Genomic DNA, 18,778 nt, shown 5'->3' with positions numbered 1-18,778 from the left:
CTGCCCGCAAGCACTTCCCATCCTCCTCCCTGCTTTATTTGGTTTTTCTCCTTGCACTTATTACTATGTGACATACTATATTTGTTTACTGTTTGTCTACTCCCAACAATAATGTAAGTTCCACAAGAACAGTAATATTTGTCCATTTTGTCCACCAAGTATTTCCAACAATGAAAACCATGCTTCAAATATAGCAGTGCTCCACAAATATTCACTGAATGAATTAGTACTAACTATTCAAGTCTCGTTTTAAAAGAATTGAGAATAGAACTTACACAATATCATATAATCTTATGCTAAACTAAAATTTAGGGGGAGAATAGGAATTATTATATTCATCTTTTAATCCCTAGTTTAGCAAAGTTTCTACAGGACAGCAGGAAGTCTTGTAATGCTTACTTAATTGAATTTGCTGAACTACCATTCAGTTTCCATACATTCTCCTATCTTATGACTGCCTGTTAAAATACTTACTAATAGGTTCAGGTGCGGTGGCTCATGTCTGTAATCCCAGCACTTTGGGAGGTCAAAGCAGGTGGATCACATGAGGCCAGGAGTTCAAAACCAGCCTAGCCAATGTTGCAAAACCCCATCTCCACTAAAAATACAAAAATTATCCTGTTGTGGTGGTATGCGCCTGTAGTCCCACCTACTCTACTAGGGAAGCTGAGACAGGAGAATCACTTGAACTCAGGAGGCGGAGGTTGCAGTGAGCCGAGATATGTGATTAATGAAGATTGTACAATTAATCTGTAATCATGGCGGAATAATTTAAATTTCTCACTCAAAGCCATGATATTTAAAATTGTTTGATCTTCATAGAAATAATCTAAGATCAAGTTGAGTTTTAATACATACTTTATGACACCAAGTTGACTGAAGGGTCTGAAAATCATGTAAGTTGATGGAAGCAGGTGAGTTCACGTGTTTAACATGAAATTGTGTCTTTCGTAGCAGAATGGATGGAATGAAGGCCATTATCTTAAGTGAAACAACTCAGATACAGAAAATCCAATATCACATGTTCTCACTTATAACTGGGAGCTAAATACTATGTACACATGGAAACAGAGAGGAATCATAGTCACTGGAGACCTTTGGAGACCATTGGAGAAGGATGGGAAGATGGGAGGGAGTGAGGGATGAGAAATTATTTAATGGTTACAGTATGCACTATTCAAATGATGGTTACACTGAAAGCCCAGACTTCATCACCATGCAATATATCCATGTAACAAAACCACACTTGTACCCCTTAAACTTACATATTTAAAAAAACCGTATGGATTCTGGAATAAAGACTATGTGAGTTCATATTCCATCAGCATAGCTTCCAAGCTGGCACAACCCTGAATAAGATACCTAAACTCTGCTTCAGTGTACTCTTCTTCAGACTGAGGTTATGACAGAGCCTCCACAAAGGGCCATTATGAGATTTAGTGAGATGAGTTGCATAAAGCACTTGGCATGGTACCTCTATCAATGAACATTAACTTTTTTCATCAGTGAATTTTTCCATTTGTTATATATCTTATAGCAGAAATTGCATTATATTTATTAATGTTTTCTATTTCTCAAGAGTATTAAACCATGAAAGAAACAGATTATATTTCTATCATAAAAATTATTTTCATTTTATTTTTTATATTGTTATTATTATTATTATTGAGACAGAATCTTGCTCTGTTGCTCAGGGTAGAGCACAGTGGCACAATCTCGGCTCACTGAAACCTCTGCTTCCCGGGTTCAAGCAATTCTCATGCCTCAGCCTTTCAAGTAGCTGGGACTACAGGCATGCATCACCATGCCCGGCTAATTTTTGTATTTTTAGTAGATACAGGGTTTCGCCATGTTGGCCAGGCTGGTCTCGAACTCCTGACCTCAGGTGATCCATCTGCCTCGGCCTCCCAAAGGGCCGGGATTACAGGAGTGAGCCACTGCGCCCGCCTAAATTATTTTCATTTTAATTTATAAGGTAGAATTATTAGATAACAATATGTAAATTGTAAGTTCAGATACAAGACTTTTGGTACCCAAAGATATCATAGCTCTTATTTATATCTATACTATCCAAACCAACTGCCCAGAGATCTTGACAACTCAGCAGACCAGAATTAGCAATTATGAGGCTTGGTGCTACCCTTCTTCCTTACCAAGTCCATGGCAAATCACACCAAATTGATAATGTTACTTTTCCAATGAGCTCGGATGTAGCCACAGGTTCCTTCTTAACATAAACAGCTGTTACCAGCTGATCACAGTTGACAGAAGAAAACATTAATATTTAGTCTCCAGATCTTGGCAAATGACATAGAATCACACTCCATTTTCTGTATAATATGAGGCTCTCCATATATACATACATATATATATATATACACACACACATATACATATATATACACATATATACATATACATATATACACATATATACATATACATATATACACACATATATGTGTCATATATATTCTAAGATTTGAGAAAAAATTTTAACAAATCAAATTATAATTTTAGAAGGTCATAGAAGATAATAATTAATGAAATCTTGTGCTGAATCTTCATAAACTCACACAAAATATAAAAATTCAGATTTTAAAAAATACTTAAAAGTGGGAAAAGGATATGAACAGACACTTTTCAAAAGAGGACATACAAGTGGCCAACAAACGAACAACTGCTTAACATCACTAATGATCAGAGAAGTGCAAATCAGAACCACAATGAAATACTATCTCACACCAGTCAGAATGGCTATTATTAACAAGTCAAAATATAACAGATGTTGGCAAGGCTGCAGAAAAAAAGGAAACACTTATATACTGCTGGTGGGAATGTAAATTAGTTCAGCCACTGTGGAAGCAGGTTGGAGATTTCTCAAAGAACTTTAAACAGAACTACCATTTGACCCAGCAATCCTACTACTGGTTATAGACCCAAAGGAAAAGAAGCCATTCTATCAAAAAGACATTATTCACAATAGCAAAGACACGGAACCAACTTAGGCGCCCACAACAATGGAATGGATAAAGAAAATGTGGTTCATATACACCATGGGATACTATACAGCCATAAAAAATGAAATCATCTCCTTTGCAACCACATGGATGTAGCTGGAGGCCAATATCCTAAGTGAATCAGCACAGGAACCAAAAACCAAATACCACATGTTCTCACTTAGATGTGAGAGCTAAGCAGTGAGGAAACATGGACATAGAGACAGAAAGAACAGATAGTGGGAACTACCGGAAGTAGGAGGGAGGAAGAGGAACAAGGGCTGGACAACTACCGGTTGGGTATTATTCTCACTACCTAGGTGCTGGCATCAATCGTACCCCAAACCTCAGTGTCACACAATATACCCATGTCACAAACCTGCACATGTACCCCTGAAATCTAAAATAAAAGTTGAAATTTTTAAAAAAATCTTCCTCAATAAAATTTAACTCAAAATGAACTAAAGACCTAAATGTAAGAGCTAAAACTATAGAAAACTATAAAATTCATATAAGAAATCATAGGAGTAAATATTTGTGAAGGCCATTATCTTAACTAAAGCAACTCAGATATAGAAAGTCAAATATCACATGTTCTCGCTTACAGATGAGAAATCATAGAGAAGTGAAATCACAGGAGTAAATCTTTGTGACCCTGGGTTAGGCAACGATTTCTTATACACAACACTAAAAGCGCAAGTGACAAAAGAAAAAAATAGATAAACTGGACTCAAATTTAAAACTTCTGTGCATCAAAGGACACTATCAAGAGTGAAAAGACAACCCACAAAATGGGAGATATCCTTTGAAAAGTGTAGATCTGGTGAAGGACTTTTATCTAGAATACAGAAATGACTCTTAAAACATAATTGTAAATAAATAAGTAACCTCATAAAATAGGGACAAATTTATATTCTTTGTATTTAAAGAGTATAAATAGAAGTGTCTCCATACAATGGAACATTATTTGGCCATAAAAAGGAATTAAGTACTGATTCATGCTACAACATAGATGAACCTTGCAAACATTATGTCATGTATAAAAAGCAAGCCACAAAAGTTCTTATATTGTATGACTCAATTTATATGAAAGGTCCAGAATAGGCAAATCCATAGAGATAGGAAGTGGATTGGTGCTTGTCTAGGGCTGAGGGGTGCTCGTCGGGGGAATGGGAAGTGTGCTAATGGGCATGGGATCTCTTTCTCGACTGATTAAAAATCCTCTAAAATTGACTGTGGTAATAACTGTACAACTCTATGAATACCATAGAAATCACTGAACTGTACACTTTAAGTGGGTGAGCTGTATTGTATGAAAATGACATCTCAATAAAACTATTATTGGCCGGGCGTGGTGGCTCACACCTGTAATCCCAGCACTTTGGGAGGCCGAGGAGGCAGATCATGAGGTCAGGAGATCAAGAACATCCTGGCTAACAGGGTGAAACCCCATCTCTACTAAAAATACAAAAAAAATTATCTGGGCGCCGTGGCACATGCCTGTAGTCCCAGCTACTCGTGAGGCTGAGGCAGGAGAATCGCTTGAACCCCGGAGTCAGAGGTTGCATTGAGCCAAGATTGTACCCCCATACTCAACAGAGTGAGACTCTATCTCAAAAAAAGAAAAAGAAAAAAGAAAAACTATTATTTTAAAAATGCTTAAAAAGGAAGAGTAAGCCTTAATGATTATGAAACATTAAAATATACTGAATGCATCTACTTTGTAACTTCAGTTTAGGTACTCTATTACATAACTGCAAAGTCAAGCTGTAATTGGCAATTTGGAGTTAACAGTAATTCTGAAACTGATTGAGCTTTGAACAGAATTCCACAGAACTCTGAAGTATGTTATTCAGTTGGATAGTATAAAAATTACATGTTGTAAACAAGATTCTTTTAACTAGTTTAAAGGTCAAGTTCTTTGATACAGAATTGGATCCTGAAAAAGAATAATCCACCATTGCTTAGATCTAAATAAAATATATTTAAGATATTCAGTACAAGTATGCCTGCTGGTCGAATGGGTTTAGAGTACCCAAGAATAAAGCAATAGAATAATAGGATTTTAGGATTTTGATAATGTCACATTATAAAAATACAAAAATGATTTAAACAAAAATTAATCAAAATAATTATATTCTAGCATACTGTTTAAACACTGTCAGAAATTGATGGTTCTGAAGTTCTATGTCTAGATGATAAGTTTAATGGCAAATTCAATTCTATACAATAGTTAAAAATCTGACACAGAGAGGAGCACACGTTTTAAAGTGGCTATAATCGAAGATAATACTGTAGGATCTCTAGGAACAAGATCTGAGGACTAATGAAAGTCATGAGTACTCTAAGGAAAAACAAGAGAGAGATAAAAATAAATTAATTTACTAAACTAGCTCTAGAATTTTAATAGACATTATTAAATTAGCATGGCTGGTGTAGGCAAAGAAATACAATTCATATCTACAAATGTATGTAGAAACAAATTTCCAAAAGTATTACTGAAACATGTCTATGAATATGTTTCATAAATAGGAATAGAATAGCTTTGAAATATGAAGTGTATTATATTTACAAATGTACATAGAAATGAATTTCCAGAAGCATTAATGAGTCATACAATATGTAACACAATCCAATGAATGTGAGTTAATTTAGATGTCACTAATAAAATCATGCCACCAACAATACAAGTGAATTGATTTAGTAACAATGAGGAAACACATACGAATGTTCAGGCCCTTAATGCATAACATTTAGGGAAAGCAATCCTACTGTAACTTATTCATTTTACTTAGTTTTACTTAATATTCAGGAAAAAATGTTTTACTTTATAATATACAATACTTAACATTAATAAAATATATTTCTTTTCAAACCTGCTGGCTTGATCATTAATTTAGGCCAGACTCCATCTCATGTTGATATGAATGTTTTGGATGAGAAAAAATCTGAAGTAATATCCGGGACCACCAAAATAGGATTATAAAACACCTCAATCTATAAAGATATTACAGAAGCTATAAAAATAATAAATATTGCTCATTCTCTGCTTGAATACAAAAATACAATATATTTCACAGTATGAAGGGAGCTATTGCTAGGTATAACCTACATTCATAGCCATTTCTATTATCAAGAACATTTCATTAAAAACTGTAATAAGCTGTAACTGGCTGTAACTTAAACCAATTCTAAAGAATTATGAAGCTCTAAAATAGAACTGCAGATAAATTTATGAAGTTAAATATTCTTTTTAGTTGCTTATCTCTTAAAATTCTCTACATCCTCTAAGCCAGAATGCCAAATAGGAGCCAGATATACTAGAGGAAAAATGAAGGACTGAACTTTATTTTGGTCATATGCAGTTAAATTCATGTTAGACCTTCTATGCAATTTTTTAAGTGAGCCGAATATAAATTCATGAGTCAGTAATCTACTCTGAGAATAACATTTTGGCTTTCTAAAATTTGTCAGGCTACTCATTAACATACCTCACTAAAAGTATATAAAAGCTTTTGAAGAAAACATTTACTGAACACTGGCAAGAATCTTGCTAAGAAGTAAGTGTACAAGATGAACGAGATCCACCATTACTCTTAAGTAGTTTATAATCTAGTGGTGAGATAGGCAAGTAAACAGATAGGGTTTCAGTCCTGTTGGGTAAGTGCTGGGCTAGGGGTAAATGCCAAAGGGTTATGGCAGCACACTGCAGAGGGCCCTGACCAGTAGGGTTGATTGGGTGAGAAGAAAGGAGGTAGTCAGAGAGGGCTGCTCAGAGGGATGGAAACCTAAACTGAGTCTTCAAGAATTACAGGTTATCCTGGTGGGAAAGAGACCCCTCTGGGATGACGTTAAAGCACTTGCAAATGCATAGAGACCTCAGAGAACCTGGGAGATTCAGAAACTGACAGAAAAAAGAAAAAAAAAAAAAAAAAAAAAACACGGAAGAAATACATATGCATTAAGCTCTGTATGCTTGATCACACACTTGAGCCTCTCCCTTGAAGGGAAGAAAGGGCTTGTGAAGGATAAAAAGGAGGGTAGTGATGTGATCAGGGTTGTATTTTAGGAAGACAACTCTAGAAGCAACTTAAAGTAAAATAAGAAAGTCAAGAGACAAAATAAAGATCTCAACTAAACTAAGGGAGCTCGAGCAAAAAGAACAGCTTTGAATGACATTAAACATTAAGAGTGGACAAAGTTTCGAGATGGGGGATGAAGAAAAGGAGGATTACTACCTCTTTTCTGCCATAACCCATTCAGTAGCTGATGATGCCATTCACTGAGATGAGTAATACTGGCATAAAGGACAAAGGAAGAAAAGCTAGGAGAAGGGAGGAGAGCTGGTGAATTTATTTTTCATTTGCTGAGTGTGTGGACCTGTGAACTTCCAGGAAGGGATGTCTGGTCAGTAGCTGGATATGCTAGAACGAATGAATACTCATTAAAGAGCATCTGAATATCTCAGGTATTTGTGACAGTAGCTAACATTTATTGAATGTTTAATCTAAGTGAGGCATATGCAAGCACTTCATAAGACATCTTTTTATTATCCTTCCACTCCATAGAGGAGGAAGAGTTTAAGTAATTTCCCAAAAGTTTTAAAGCATTTAAGTGACAGGGAAGTCTGATTTATAGCTGACATCCTTAACTACCATATTATGTTGTATCATGCAAAATCCATTAAAAGTCTTGGGGCCAGAGAGAAGTTGGTTTAATTCTGATCTCTGTTACTTAACAGCTGTTTGACCTTGACACTCTCTACGTCATAGTTTCATCTATAAAATGGTGGCCTTAAAAATTGCAGTGAAGGAATACATGGTAAGAATTGGAGCGAGTATATGGAAAATGCTAGATGCAGAGTGCATGTGCCACAAATGACTCCTATTGCTATGTCTACACCCAAAGAATCCCCCTTGAACTAAAATAGCAATGATATGAGTAAATTCACTTTCATATAACTATGAACTTTATTTTAATTCCACCCCTACTTGTTCTATATCTTAATAAATGCTATCATTTTTCAAAATATTTTGAGACATTAATATACTCCACAAAACTTAGAGTCACATAAAAATTTCATTCAAAGAGAAATCATTTCCATGTAAAGGGGCTGATTCTTTTTCTTTTCTTTTCTTTTGACATTTCTATAAATGCCACAATATGCATAACCCAAAAGCAATGAGGCATGTTGATGTTATGGAGAGAGCTTTGGACTTGGAGTCAGAAGAACTGTGTGAAATCCTAACTCTGCCTCTTACCAGCTATGCCAACAAGGGCAAGTCATTTAACAGTTCTAAGGCCGGGCGCGGTGGCTCACGCTTGTAATCCCAGCACTTTGGGAGGCCGAGGCGGGCGGATCACGAGGTCAGGAGATCGAGACCACGGTGAAACCCCGTCTCTACCAAAAATACAAAAAAAATTAGCCGGGCGTGGTGGCGGGCGCCTGTAGTCCCAGCTACTCGGAGAGGCTGAGGCAGGAGAATGGCGTGAACCCGGGAGGCGGAGGTTGCAGTGAGCCGAGATTGCGCCACTGCACTCCAGCCTGGGCGACAGAAAAAAAAAAAAAAAAAGACAGTTCTAAGCATCTCTTTGCACATTTATGAGATGAATACATTGGTCTACATGTTTGAAATTTAAATTCAGCAAATGGGTTCAAGCTGAGACGGTAGGCAGGTCTCCCTAGATTTCTTGTTCTCAAACCTGACTGCTCACTAGCATCACTGGAAACTTTTAAAAAACATCATTCTCAGTAAACTATCGCAAGGACAAAAAACCAAACACCGCATGTTCTCACTCATAGGTGGGAATTGAACAATGAGAACTCATGGACACAGGAAGGGGAACATCACACTCCGGGGACTGTTGTGGGGTTGGGGGAGGGGGAGGGACAGCATTAGAAGATATACCTAATGCTAAATGACGAGTTAATGGGTGCAGGAAATCAACAGGGCACATGGATACATATGTAACAAACCTGCACATTGTGCACATGTACCCTAAAACCTAAAGTATAATAATTAAAAAAAAAAAAAAGAAATAAAAACTGGGAAAGTGCAGGAGATTTACAGTAAAAAACAAACAAACAAACAAACAAAAAAAACATACTTTAAAAAGAAATAGTGAGCTCCATGACCTTAAAATATCACTAGAAGGACAACCATATCTGATTTACAAGTTCTGTGCTTCATTTTGTGAACAGTGATATGACGCATCTTTAGTAACACATCACTTTAGTGTTAAACATAAAAATATATTCTCCACTGCACTGAAGACAAAATTATTTCTTGAGTATATACACACCCTATAGTAATTAACAGAATCAACCATCCTGGTTTTCCCCAAATTTTGCCTGCTTTAGCACTGAAAGTTCTATGTCCTTAGAAAATCCTCAGTCTCTGGAAACAAAAACTGTTGGTAACTCTAACATATACACACACATACATACACACATTTGCATATACACACACACTTGTATGTGACCCTCGGTGTACTAGAACAAAGTTCAGATCAACAGCACTCATTTAATGAAGCATCACCACTAAGACGTTGTCAACATTTACTACTAACTATTCAAGTCCACCATAGTCACACAGACAGACTTCTGATTCCAACAGTCATGATGACTAACCTCCATTTTGCTAGAGTCCATGCTGTGAATATTTACAGTCAACAACCAGCATTTTTAAAAGTTTTAAAGCCCTTGCCTTCCCATAGCCATTTCTGTTTACCTTACTAAAGAAGTCACACAATTCTAGAGGAATATATCTCTACCATTTGACAGATTTCATAGTTTTTTCACTTTATAATTTTTTGTTACATTTGTCCTATGATGCCATGTGAAATAAATCATAACATAATATATGTTGAAATTAGACTATGATCATGTCTATCCAAATTAAAGGCATGGCTATCATTTCTTTTAAATAAAATATCCACTAGAAAGCAAATCAAATTAACTTCAAATGGCACCAGAATATACATCCCTCTTAAAATTAAACTCATCACATATACCTTTTCTAGAACCACAGTATTATATATAAGTATCTTTTCCTCAGTTGCATGATGGAGAAACATTTGACTGTAAGATCAAGTCATGATCACATAAGCTAATAAAGAACAGCATCAAAAAAAAAAAAAAAAAGGAACAGCATCAGACTACAGAACACAATCTCAGTAAGCACATGTCTTGTTACTGGTAACATCATGAGTTGTCTGTATGCAAAACAGCTCAAACGACAGCTTCCAGTAGTGTGAAGGCGTGGGGGTGTGAGGGAAGCCCTCCCACTGCCTCTAGTACCACATGCTAAAGAACTACTGTCACAGAGACACCACTAACAAGCTAAGAGGAAAGGTTGCAAAGAGCCTTTCCCTTTGGGAAATCAGAATCTTAAAAGCATTGACATCAAGCTGGTACATTCTTGGTCCTGCAATGAATCTAGTAAAATACTAAAAGCCCTTAAGAACTATGGTTTCTTTCCTCCTTATAATGACTAACAAGCATGCTAATAATATACTTTTTCCTTTTATACTTCTGATATTCAACAATATCCAGCATATCTGAAATAAAATAATAAAAGAAGTATATAAAATTGCTTAGACTGTCTAAAACATGCATCATGATTTCAATGCCCTAGTCTTTCCACCACTAGTTTTCCAAGTAGAAAATCAAGGAAGACATCAAAATGTGGCATCATCATTAAGCAGAAACAGCATAAATCTCCAAAGGTCTGTTTCATGGTCTTTGAAAGAAAATTCAAAAATCATTTAAAAATATATTTAATGAAAAACTTATTTCTTACAATATATCCCTTTTACGTATGATTTTCAGTAGTGTTATCGCAACTTTTTTCAGCAAAACTGAGAATGAAGACTTACTGATTGTTCATTTAAATCCTGGGAGTCTTCCATGTGGTTTTCTCACTTCTCCTGCCACTCCCAAGTAGAAGCAGCTTCCTTCAAGTAAAAATGACTATCTAAAACAAGAAGATGGAAACAAACGGGAAAAACGTTATCTTTATATTCATTTGTAAAGTTACAAAAACATATCAAGACATAGCATGGTAATTAGTAACTTGTAGGAGCATTCTTTCAAGAAGAAAATCCACTAATATTGTCTCCATATCTGATGCAATTAATGATCTTGAAAATAGTGTCATGGTAAAAGTGGGGTATGTGAACAGCTAGTCAGGAATCCTACAGATCAACAAAAATATCCATAGTCTGCAATAAACACAGTCTGCAATAAACAGTTAATACACTATTTTGCTGAGGGAGGTATGTCATCAAGCAATTGATAGATTAACAATCAAGAGTTTGAATTAACCATTTACTTTCAAAAGTACATAAAAAAAGTGAAAAATAATTACTCTTCACTTTTTAAAAATATAAAATACATAACCAACCTTAAAAAGACAATATGTTAAAGAATGTATTACAAATAAACATGGGAAAGACAATTAGTAATACACTATGGTGAGATAACTGGTTAACCATTCAAAAAATACCTTTACTCCATACCGTACATTAAAATATTTTCAAATGAATTAAAGTTGAAAAACTCTAAGAAAAATAGGCATATATTTTTAAATCCCTAGATAGAGGATTTTATCACAGTAGCGATAGAAGACACACCAAAAACCCAAGTAACCCTGAATCCTCTCTCTTGCTCTCTCTTTTAAAACACATACACGTGCACACACACACACATGCACACACACAATAATGAAAATTAAAAGGCACAGAAAAATCTAGAAATACCTGTGCAAATATCAAACACAATGGGCTGATGTTCTTGACATATAAACAGCTCTTATAATTCAAACAGAAAGGCACACACTCTATAGAAATATGTTCAATCATCATAAAACCGTGTTCAAATTCACAAGAAAATGAAATGTAATTTAAAATTGCAATGATACATTTCTAGTGTTCAAATTCTAATTCTAAAAAAGAAAAATTAAAAGATTATAATAAAAACAATTTAGATTTAAAAAGTTGTTCATCATAGATGAACATAATCATTGAAGTCACATTTCAAGAAATATCTACTGACATTAAATATTTCTGAAAATACAGTTTAAATGGAAAAGAGCATTACAATCTAAAGAAACAATCGGACACTGTGGTGGTTAATACTGTCAACTTGATTGGATTGAAGGATACAAAGTATTGATCCTGGGTATGTCTGTGAGGGTGTTGCCAAAAGAGATTAACATTTGAGTCAGTGGGCTGGGGAAGGCAGATCCACCCTTGATCTGGCAGGCACAATCTAATCAGCTGCCATCGAATATAAAGCAGGCAGAAAAGTGTGAAAAAGAGAGACGGGCCTAGCTTCCCAGCTTACATCTTTCTCCCGTGCTAGATGCTTCCTGCCCTCAAACATTGGACTCCAAGTGCTTCAGTTTGGGGAATCGGACTGGCTCTCTTTGCTCCTCAGCTTGCAGGCAGCCTATTGTGAAACCTTGTGAACATGTGAGTTAACATTTAATAAACTTCCCTTTATATTTATATATATATCTCCTATTAGTTCTGTCCCTCTAAAGAACCCTAATACAAATTTTGGTACCAAGAGTGGGGTGTCTAATGAGCATCAGCATCGGGTGCCTTAACCTGGCGTTCGGTTCCTCCCACAGTGCCAGTTCTGCTTACCAAAAGTGGCCCACTAGGGACTCACATTCCACGCCCGGTTCTATGCCAGCGAGCCAGGCTTCTAACCCATTTAAAGTTTGAGAATAGGTTGAGATCATTTCGGCCCCAAGACCTTTAATCATTCACTTTACCAAATAAAACTGCCTGGGGTCCAGAACAGGAGAAGGCTCTGCAACAGGTCCAGGCTGCTGTGCAAGCTGTTCTGCCACTTGGGCCATATGATCCAGCAGATCCAATGGTGCTTGAGGTGCCAGCAGCAGATAGGGATGCTGTTTGGAGCCTTTGCCAGGCTCCCATAGGTGAATCACAGCAAAGGCCTCTAGGATTTTGGAGCAAGGCCCAGCCATCTTCTACAGATAACTACCCTCCTTTTGAGAGACCAGCTCTTGGCCCATTATTGTGCTTTGGTGGAAACTGAAGGTTTGACTACGAGTCATCAAGTCACCATGCAACCTGAACTGGCTATCATAAACTGGGAGCTTTCTGATCCATCTGGCCATAAAGAGGGTCGTACATAGCAGCATTCTATCATCAAATGAAAGTAGCATATATGTGATTAGGTTTGAGCAGGTCCTGAAGGCACAAGTAAGTTCATGAGGAAGTGGCTCAAATGTCCATGGTCTCCACTCCTGCCACCCTACCTTCTCTCTCCCCAAGGCTGCATCGACGCCCTCATTGGGAGTTCCCTATGATCAGTTGACAGAGGAAGAGAAGACTAGGGCCTGATTCACAGATGGTTCTGCATGATACGGAGGCACCCCTCTAAAGTGGACAGCTGCAGCACTACAGCCCCTTTCTGGGATATCTCTGAAGGACAGCGCTGAAGGGAAATCTTCCCAGTTGGCAGAACTTTGAGCAGTGCACCTCATTGTGCACTTTCCATGAAGGAGAAATGCCCAGATGTGTGATTATATACTGATTCATGGGCTGTAGCCAGTGGTTTTTGGCTGGATGGTCAGAGACTTGGAAGAAGCAGGATTGGAAAACTGGTTACAAAGAAATCTGGGGAAAAGATATGTGAATGGACCTCTCTGAGTGATCAAAAACTAGGAAGGTATTTGTATTCCATATGAGTGCTCACAAATGGGTTACTTCAGCAGAGGAGGATTTCAATAATCAAGTGGATAGGATGACCCAGTCTGTGGACACCACTCAGCCTCTTTCCCTAGCCACCCCTGTCATTGCCCAATGGGCCCATGAACAAAGTGGCCATGGTGGCAGGGATGGAGGCTACACATGGGCTCAGCAACATGGACTTCCATTCTCCAAGGCTAAACTGGCTATGGCCACCGCTGAGTGCCCAATTTGCCAGCAGCAGAGAGCAACATTGAGCCCTCGATGTGGCACCATTCCTCGGGGTGATCAGCCAGCTACCTGGTGGCAGGTTGATTATATTGGACCTCTTACATCATGGAAAGGGAAGAGGTTTGTCCTCACTGGAATAGACACTTTCTGTGGATATGGGTTTTCCTATTCTGCAAGCAATGCTTCTGCCAAGACTATCATCCATGGACTCACGGAATGCCTTTTCCACTGTCTTGGTATTCCACACAGCATTGCCTCTGACCGAGGCACTCACTTTATGGATAAAGAAGTGCGACAGTGGGCTCATGCTCACAGAATTCACTGGTCTCACCATGTTCCCCATCATCTCGAAGCAGCTGGATTGACAGAATGGTGCTTCATTCTGTCTGAAGTAACAATTACAATGCCAACTAGGTGACAATACTTTGCAGGGCTGGGGCAAAGTTCTCTAGAAGGCCATGTACGCTTTGAATTAGCATCCAATATATGGCACTGTCTCTCCCATAGCCAGGATTCACAGGTTCAGGAATCAAGGGTGGAAGTGGAAGTGGAAGTGGCACCACTCACCATCACCCCAAGTGATTCACTAGCAAAATTTTTCCTTCCACTAGCAAAATGTTCCCACAACATTACCTTCTGCTGGCCTAGAGGTCTTAGTTCCAGAGGGAGGAACACTGTCACCAGGAGAGACAACAATGATTCCATTAAACTGGATGTTAACATTGCCACCTGGACACTTTGGGCTCCTCCTACCTTTAAGTCAACAGGCTAAGAGGGGAGTTACAGTGTTGGCTGGGGTGACTGACCCAAACTTTCAAGATGAAATCAGTCTATTACTCCACAACGGAGGTAAGGAAGAGTATGCATGGAATACAGGAGATCCATTAGGGTGTCTCTTAGTATTACCATGCCCTATGATTAAGGTCAATGGGAAACTACAACAGCCCAATCCAGGCAGGACTAGAAATGGCCCAGACCCCCCAGGAATGAAGGTTTGGGTCACTCCACAAGGAAAAAAAACATGACCTGTTGAGGTGCTTGCTGAAGGCAAAGGGAATATAGAATGGGTAGTAGAAGAAGTTAGTCATCAATAGCAGCTACAACCATGAGACGACTGCAGAAACAGGGACTGTAATTGTCATGAGTATTTCCTCCTCCTTTTGTTAAAAACAGTTTGTGCAGGTATACGCTTGTACTAAGAAAATATCTTTATTTCCTTTTCCTTTATCATGTGACGTAAGATTTATTGACTTCATATCGGTATTTAAATATTGCTAACTTTCTGTAATAGTATTTGGGTTGGGGATTGGTGCATTTCCGGTTATACAAAGGACAGCTGTATTATGTTAGGCATAATTATGACCTTATTATTGTCTTTATTTGAAGATGATGTATGATCTCAGGAGATGTATATGGGTTCAAGTTGACAAGGGGTGGACTTGTGATGGTTAATACTGAGTGTCAACTTGATTGGATTGAAGGATACAAAGTATTGACCCTGGGTGTGTCTGTGAGGGTGTTGCCAAAAGAGATTAACATTTGAGTCAGTGGGCTGAAGAAGGCAGAGCCACTCTTAATCTGGTGGGTACAATCTAATCCACTGCCAGTGAATATAAAGCAGGTAGAAAAATGTGAAAAGGAGAGACTGGCCTAGCCTCCCAGCCTATATCTTTCTCCCATGCTGGATGCCTTCTTTCCTTGAACATCAGGCTCCAAGTTCATCAGTTTTGGGACTTGCACTGGCTATCCTTGCTCCTCAGCTTGCAGACAGCCTATTGGAGGACCCTGTGATCGTTAAGGGTAAGTTAAGTTAATAATAAGTGTAAGTTAATACTTAATAAACTCATATATATATATATCCTATTAGTTCTGTCCCTCTAGAGGACCCTAATACAGATGCCAATTCAGTTTATTGAATATTCAATATCAGCAGATGTTTTGCTCAGTTTTACATATATCCAGTCACATATTCCCTACTGCATCCAAGTAGGCATGGTCTTAATTTCTTCAATTTCTTTTATGCTTTGCAAGATTTTCCAAAGTACACATGTTACTTTCCTTATTAGATTACAAGATGTTTTAAAAATTACAAGAGAAATTTAAAATGTAAATTGCAAAAGTTTTATGCATATATAAACAGAGATACAGATCAAAGGTATGTTTTTTCATTCTTAAAAGTTAAAAGTCAGAAAATAATAATAACACATGTATATAACATGACAGTTTCAGGGAGATATTGATTTAAAATACTCCAAAACTAGGAAAGCATCATTTTGAAGAAAAGCTCAATTTTAAACCGCATATGAAAAGGGAAGGGAGGGTGTATAGGATATGGTGGATTATCAAGCACACCGAAAGTTGATGCAGTACCCATTTGTTTTTTTGTTTGTTTGTTTTGTTTTTGAGATGAAGTCCTGCTCTGTCATCCAGGTTGTAGTGCAGTGGCACAATCTCAGCTCACTGTGACCTCTGCCTCCTGGGTTCAAGTGACTGTCGTGACTCAGCCTCCCAAGTAGCTGGGACTACAGGAGCGCGCCAACACGCCTGGATAATTTTTGCATTTTTAGTAGAGACAGGGTCTCACCATGTTGGCCCGGTGAACCCCTGGCCTCAGGTAATCTGCCTGCCTTAGCCTCTCAATGTGCTGGGATTACAGGCATGAGCCATTGTGCCCAGCCAGTACACATTTGAATTCAGGAGGATAAGTAGGCAGACAGTTCTAGATTTAAGGTAGTGTTTTTGTGTTGGGACAGCATGGGGTGTGGAGGCTAAGAAACCATGATGGAAAAGGCCAGCTTTTTGCCTCTCAGCTCACATGCCCACCTTCCTCCTCCCACTCTCCCTCTTCTCCTCCTGATGGACTGGTTCCTCCCCTCAAATCTGGGTCTCTCAGCCTGGTCCTGATTCCTGCTAATCCCTTTCTTGCTTATCCTTTCCTAGCTGACCCATTGATATTTGGTCCTGTGAACTGTCCCCTGGCCCAAGTAACCAAGACCACTCTGGCTCAGGTTCACCTTGGAAATGATGCATGCAAATAGTAAGTGCTGGCCACTGGTCAGCAGGCACAGAGCTGCCCAAGACTTGACACCTGCCCACCTCATGTCAATCCCTCTACTCTCCCAGACTGAACTGTGGCTGGCCACCTCCTTTAGAGCCATTTTCTCCTCACTACCTTGATAACAAATTAGCCAAGTGCTCTCTTTCAAAGGAAAATCTGATGTTCCTTCTTACTCTGATAGATACACGGATTACATAAATGGCAAAAATACTGCATTGGATTGCAAAGAGACCATACAATTGATTGCATACATAAACAAAACAAAGCAAAATCTTTGCATTTCTGAATAAAGAAAAATAGCCCCAAAAGTAAAAGGATACAACAGATTATGGAAAATATCTTTAGTAAATAAATGTGACTATATATACACTTACTGAGGACATAAAAATTAGTGAGGCAAAGTTTAAATGCCCATTAAATGATTAGGAAAGAGTAGGAGAACACAATTCATTATAAGAAAATGTAAATAATAAACTAATATGTGGAAAAGCGTTCACTTTCACAGTTACTGAAATACTTAAATGTGAGCAACAAGTACACGTTTCTTGGATTATTGTATGCATATTCAATGCCCAAACTATTTATATATTGATAATACTTAATATCAGAAACACTGTGAACACGGTGTCCTCAACCATTTTCTAGTAACAATGTCAAGTTTTCTAATATTTTTAGAAAGCAATCCATCTCTGTACTTTAAAAGCTATAAATATGTTTAAGCCCTTTCACCCAGTATTAACTTTCCTAAGAAGTAACCTTTCCCCAAAAAAACCCGCAAAATATAAACTACAGAATAATTCATGACAATGAAAACTAGAAACAGCCTCATCTTTGTAGTGGATTAATTAAACAAATTATGGTCAGTTGTATAATATAATTTAATGATCAAAAAAGTAATTATAAAAGTGATGAGGGACTCTGTTCTGTTCCATTGATCTATGTCTCTGTTTTGGTACCAGTACCATGCTGTTTTGGTTACTGTAGACTTGTAGTATAGTTTGAAGTCAGGTAGCGTGATGCCTCCAGCTTTGTTCTTTTGGCTTAGGATTGACTTGGCGATGTGGGCTCTTTTTTGGTTCCATATGAACTTTAAAATAGTTTTTTCCAATTCTGTGAAGAAAGTCATTGGTAGCTTGATGGGGATGGCATTGAATCTATAAATTGCCTTGGGCAGTATGGCCATTTTCACGACATTGATTCTTCCAACACATAAGCATGGAATGTTCTTCCATTTGTTTGGATCCTCTTTTATTTCATTGAGCAGTGGTTTGTAGTTGTCCTTGAAGAGGTCCTTCACATTCCTTGTAAGTTGGATTCCTAGGTATTTTATTCTCTTTGAGGCAATTGTGAATGGGAGTTCACTCATGATTTGGCTCTCTGTCTGTTATTGGTGTACAAGAATGCTTGTGATTTTTGTACATTGATTTTGTATCCTGAGACTTTGCTGAAGTTGCTTATCAGCTTGAGATTTTGGGCTGAGACAATGGGGTTTTCTAGATATACAATCATGTCATCTGCAAACAGGGACAGTTTGACTTCCTCTCTTTCTAATTGAATACCCTTTATTTCCTTCTCCTGCCTGATTGCCCTGGCCAGAACTTCCAACACTATGTCAAATAGCAGTGGTGAGAGAGGGCATCCCTGTCTTGTACCAGTTTTCAAAGGGAATGCTTCCAGTTTTTGCCCATTCAATATGATATTGACTGTGGGTTTATCATAGATAGCTCTTATTATTTTGAGATACGTCCCATCAATACTTAATTTA

The 18,778-nt window shown here is 37.8% G+C and overlaps 1 protein-coding gene across 10 annotated transcripts in view; it reads right to left on the bottom strand.

Moving 5' to 3' along the window:
- The window catches only part of EYA4 (EYA transcriptional coactivator and phosphatase 4), a 292,396-nt gene that overhangs the window by 241,692 nt on the left and 31,926 nt on the right, over positions 1-18,778 (bottom strand). For all 10 annotated transcript variants that reach the window (XM_032159299.1, XM_032159291.2, XM_032159305.1 and 7 more), the window contains exon 2: positions 10,878-10,975. In XM_032159299.1, coding sequence (XP_032015190.1) covers positions 10,878-10,910 — 33 coding nt within the window. In that variant the 5' untranslated portion in view covers positions 10,911-10,975. The remainder of the gene's footprint in view (positions 1-10,877; positions 10,976-18,778) is intronic.

The sequence above is a fragment of the Hylobates moloch genome, unplaced genomic scaffold (assembly GCF_009828535.3).
Source record: "Hylobates moloch isolate HMO894 unplaced genomic scaffold, HMol_V3 SCAFFOLD_2, whole genome shotgun sequence".
In the NCBI taxonomy this organism is placed as follows: domain Eukaryota; kingdom Metazoa; phylum Chordata; class Mammalia; order Primates; family Hylobatidae; genus Hylobates; species Hylobates moloch.
The sequence above is the reverse complement of the archived record's forward strand: the minus strand, read 5'-3'. Positions and strand labels throughout refer to the sequence as shown.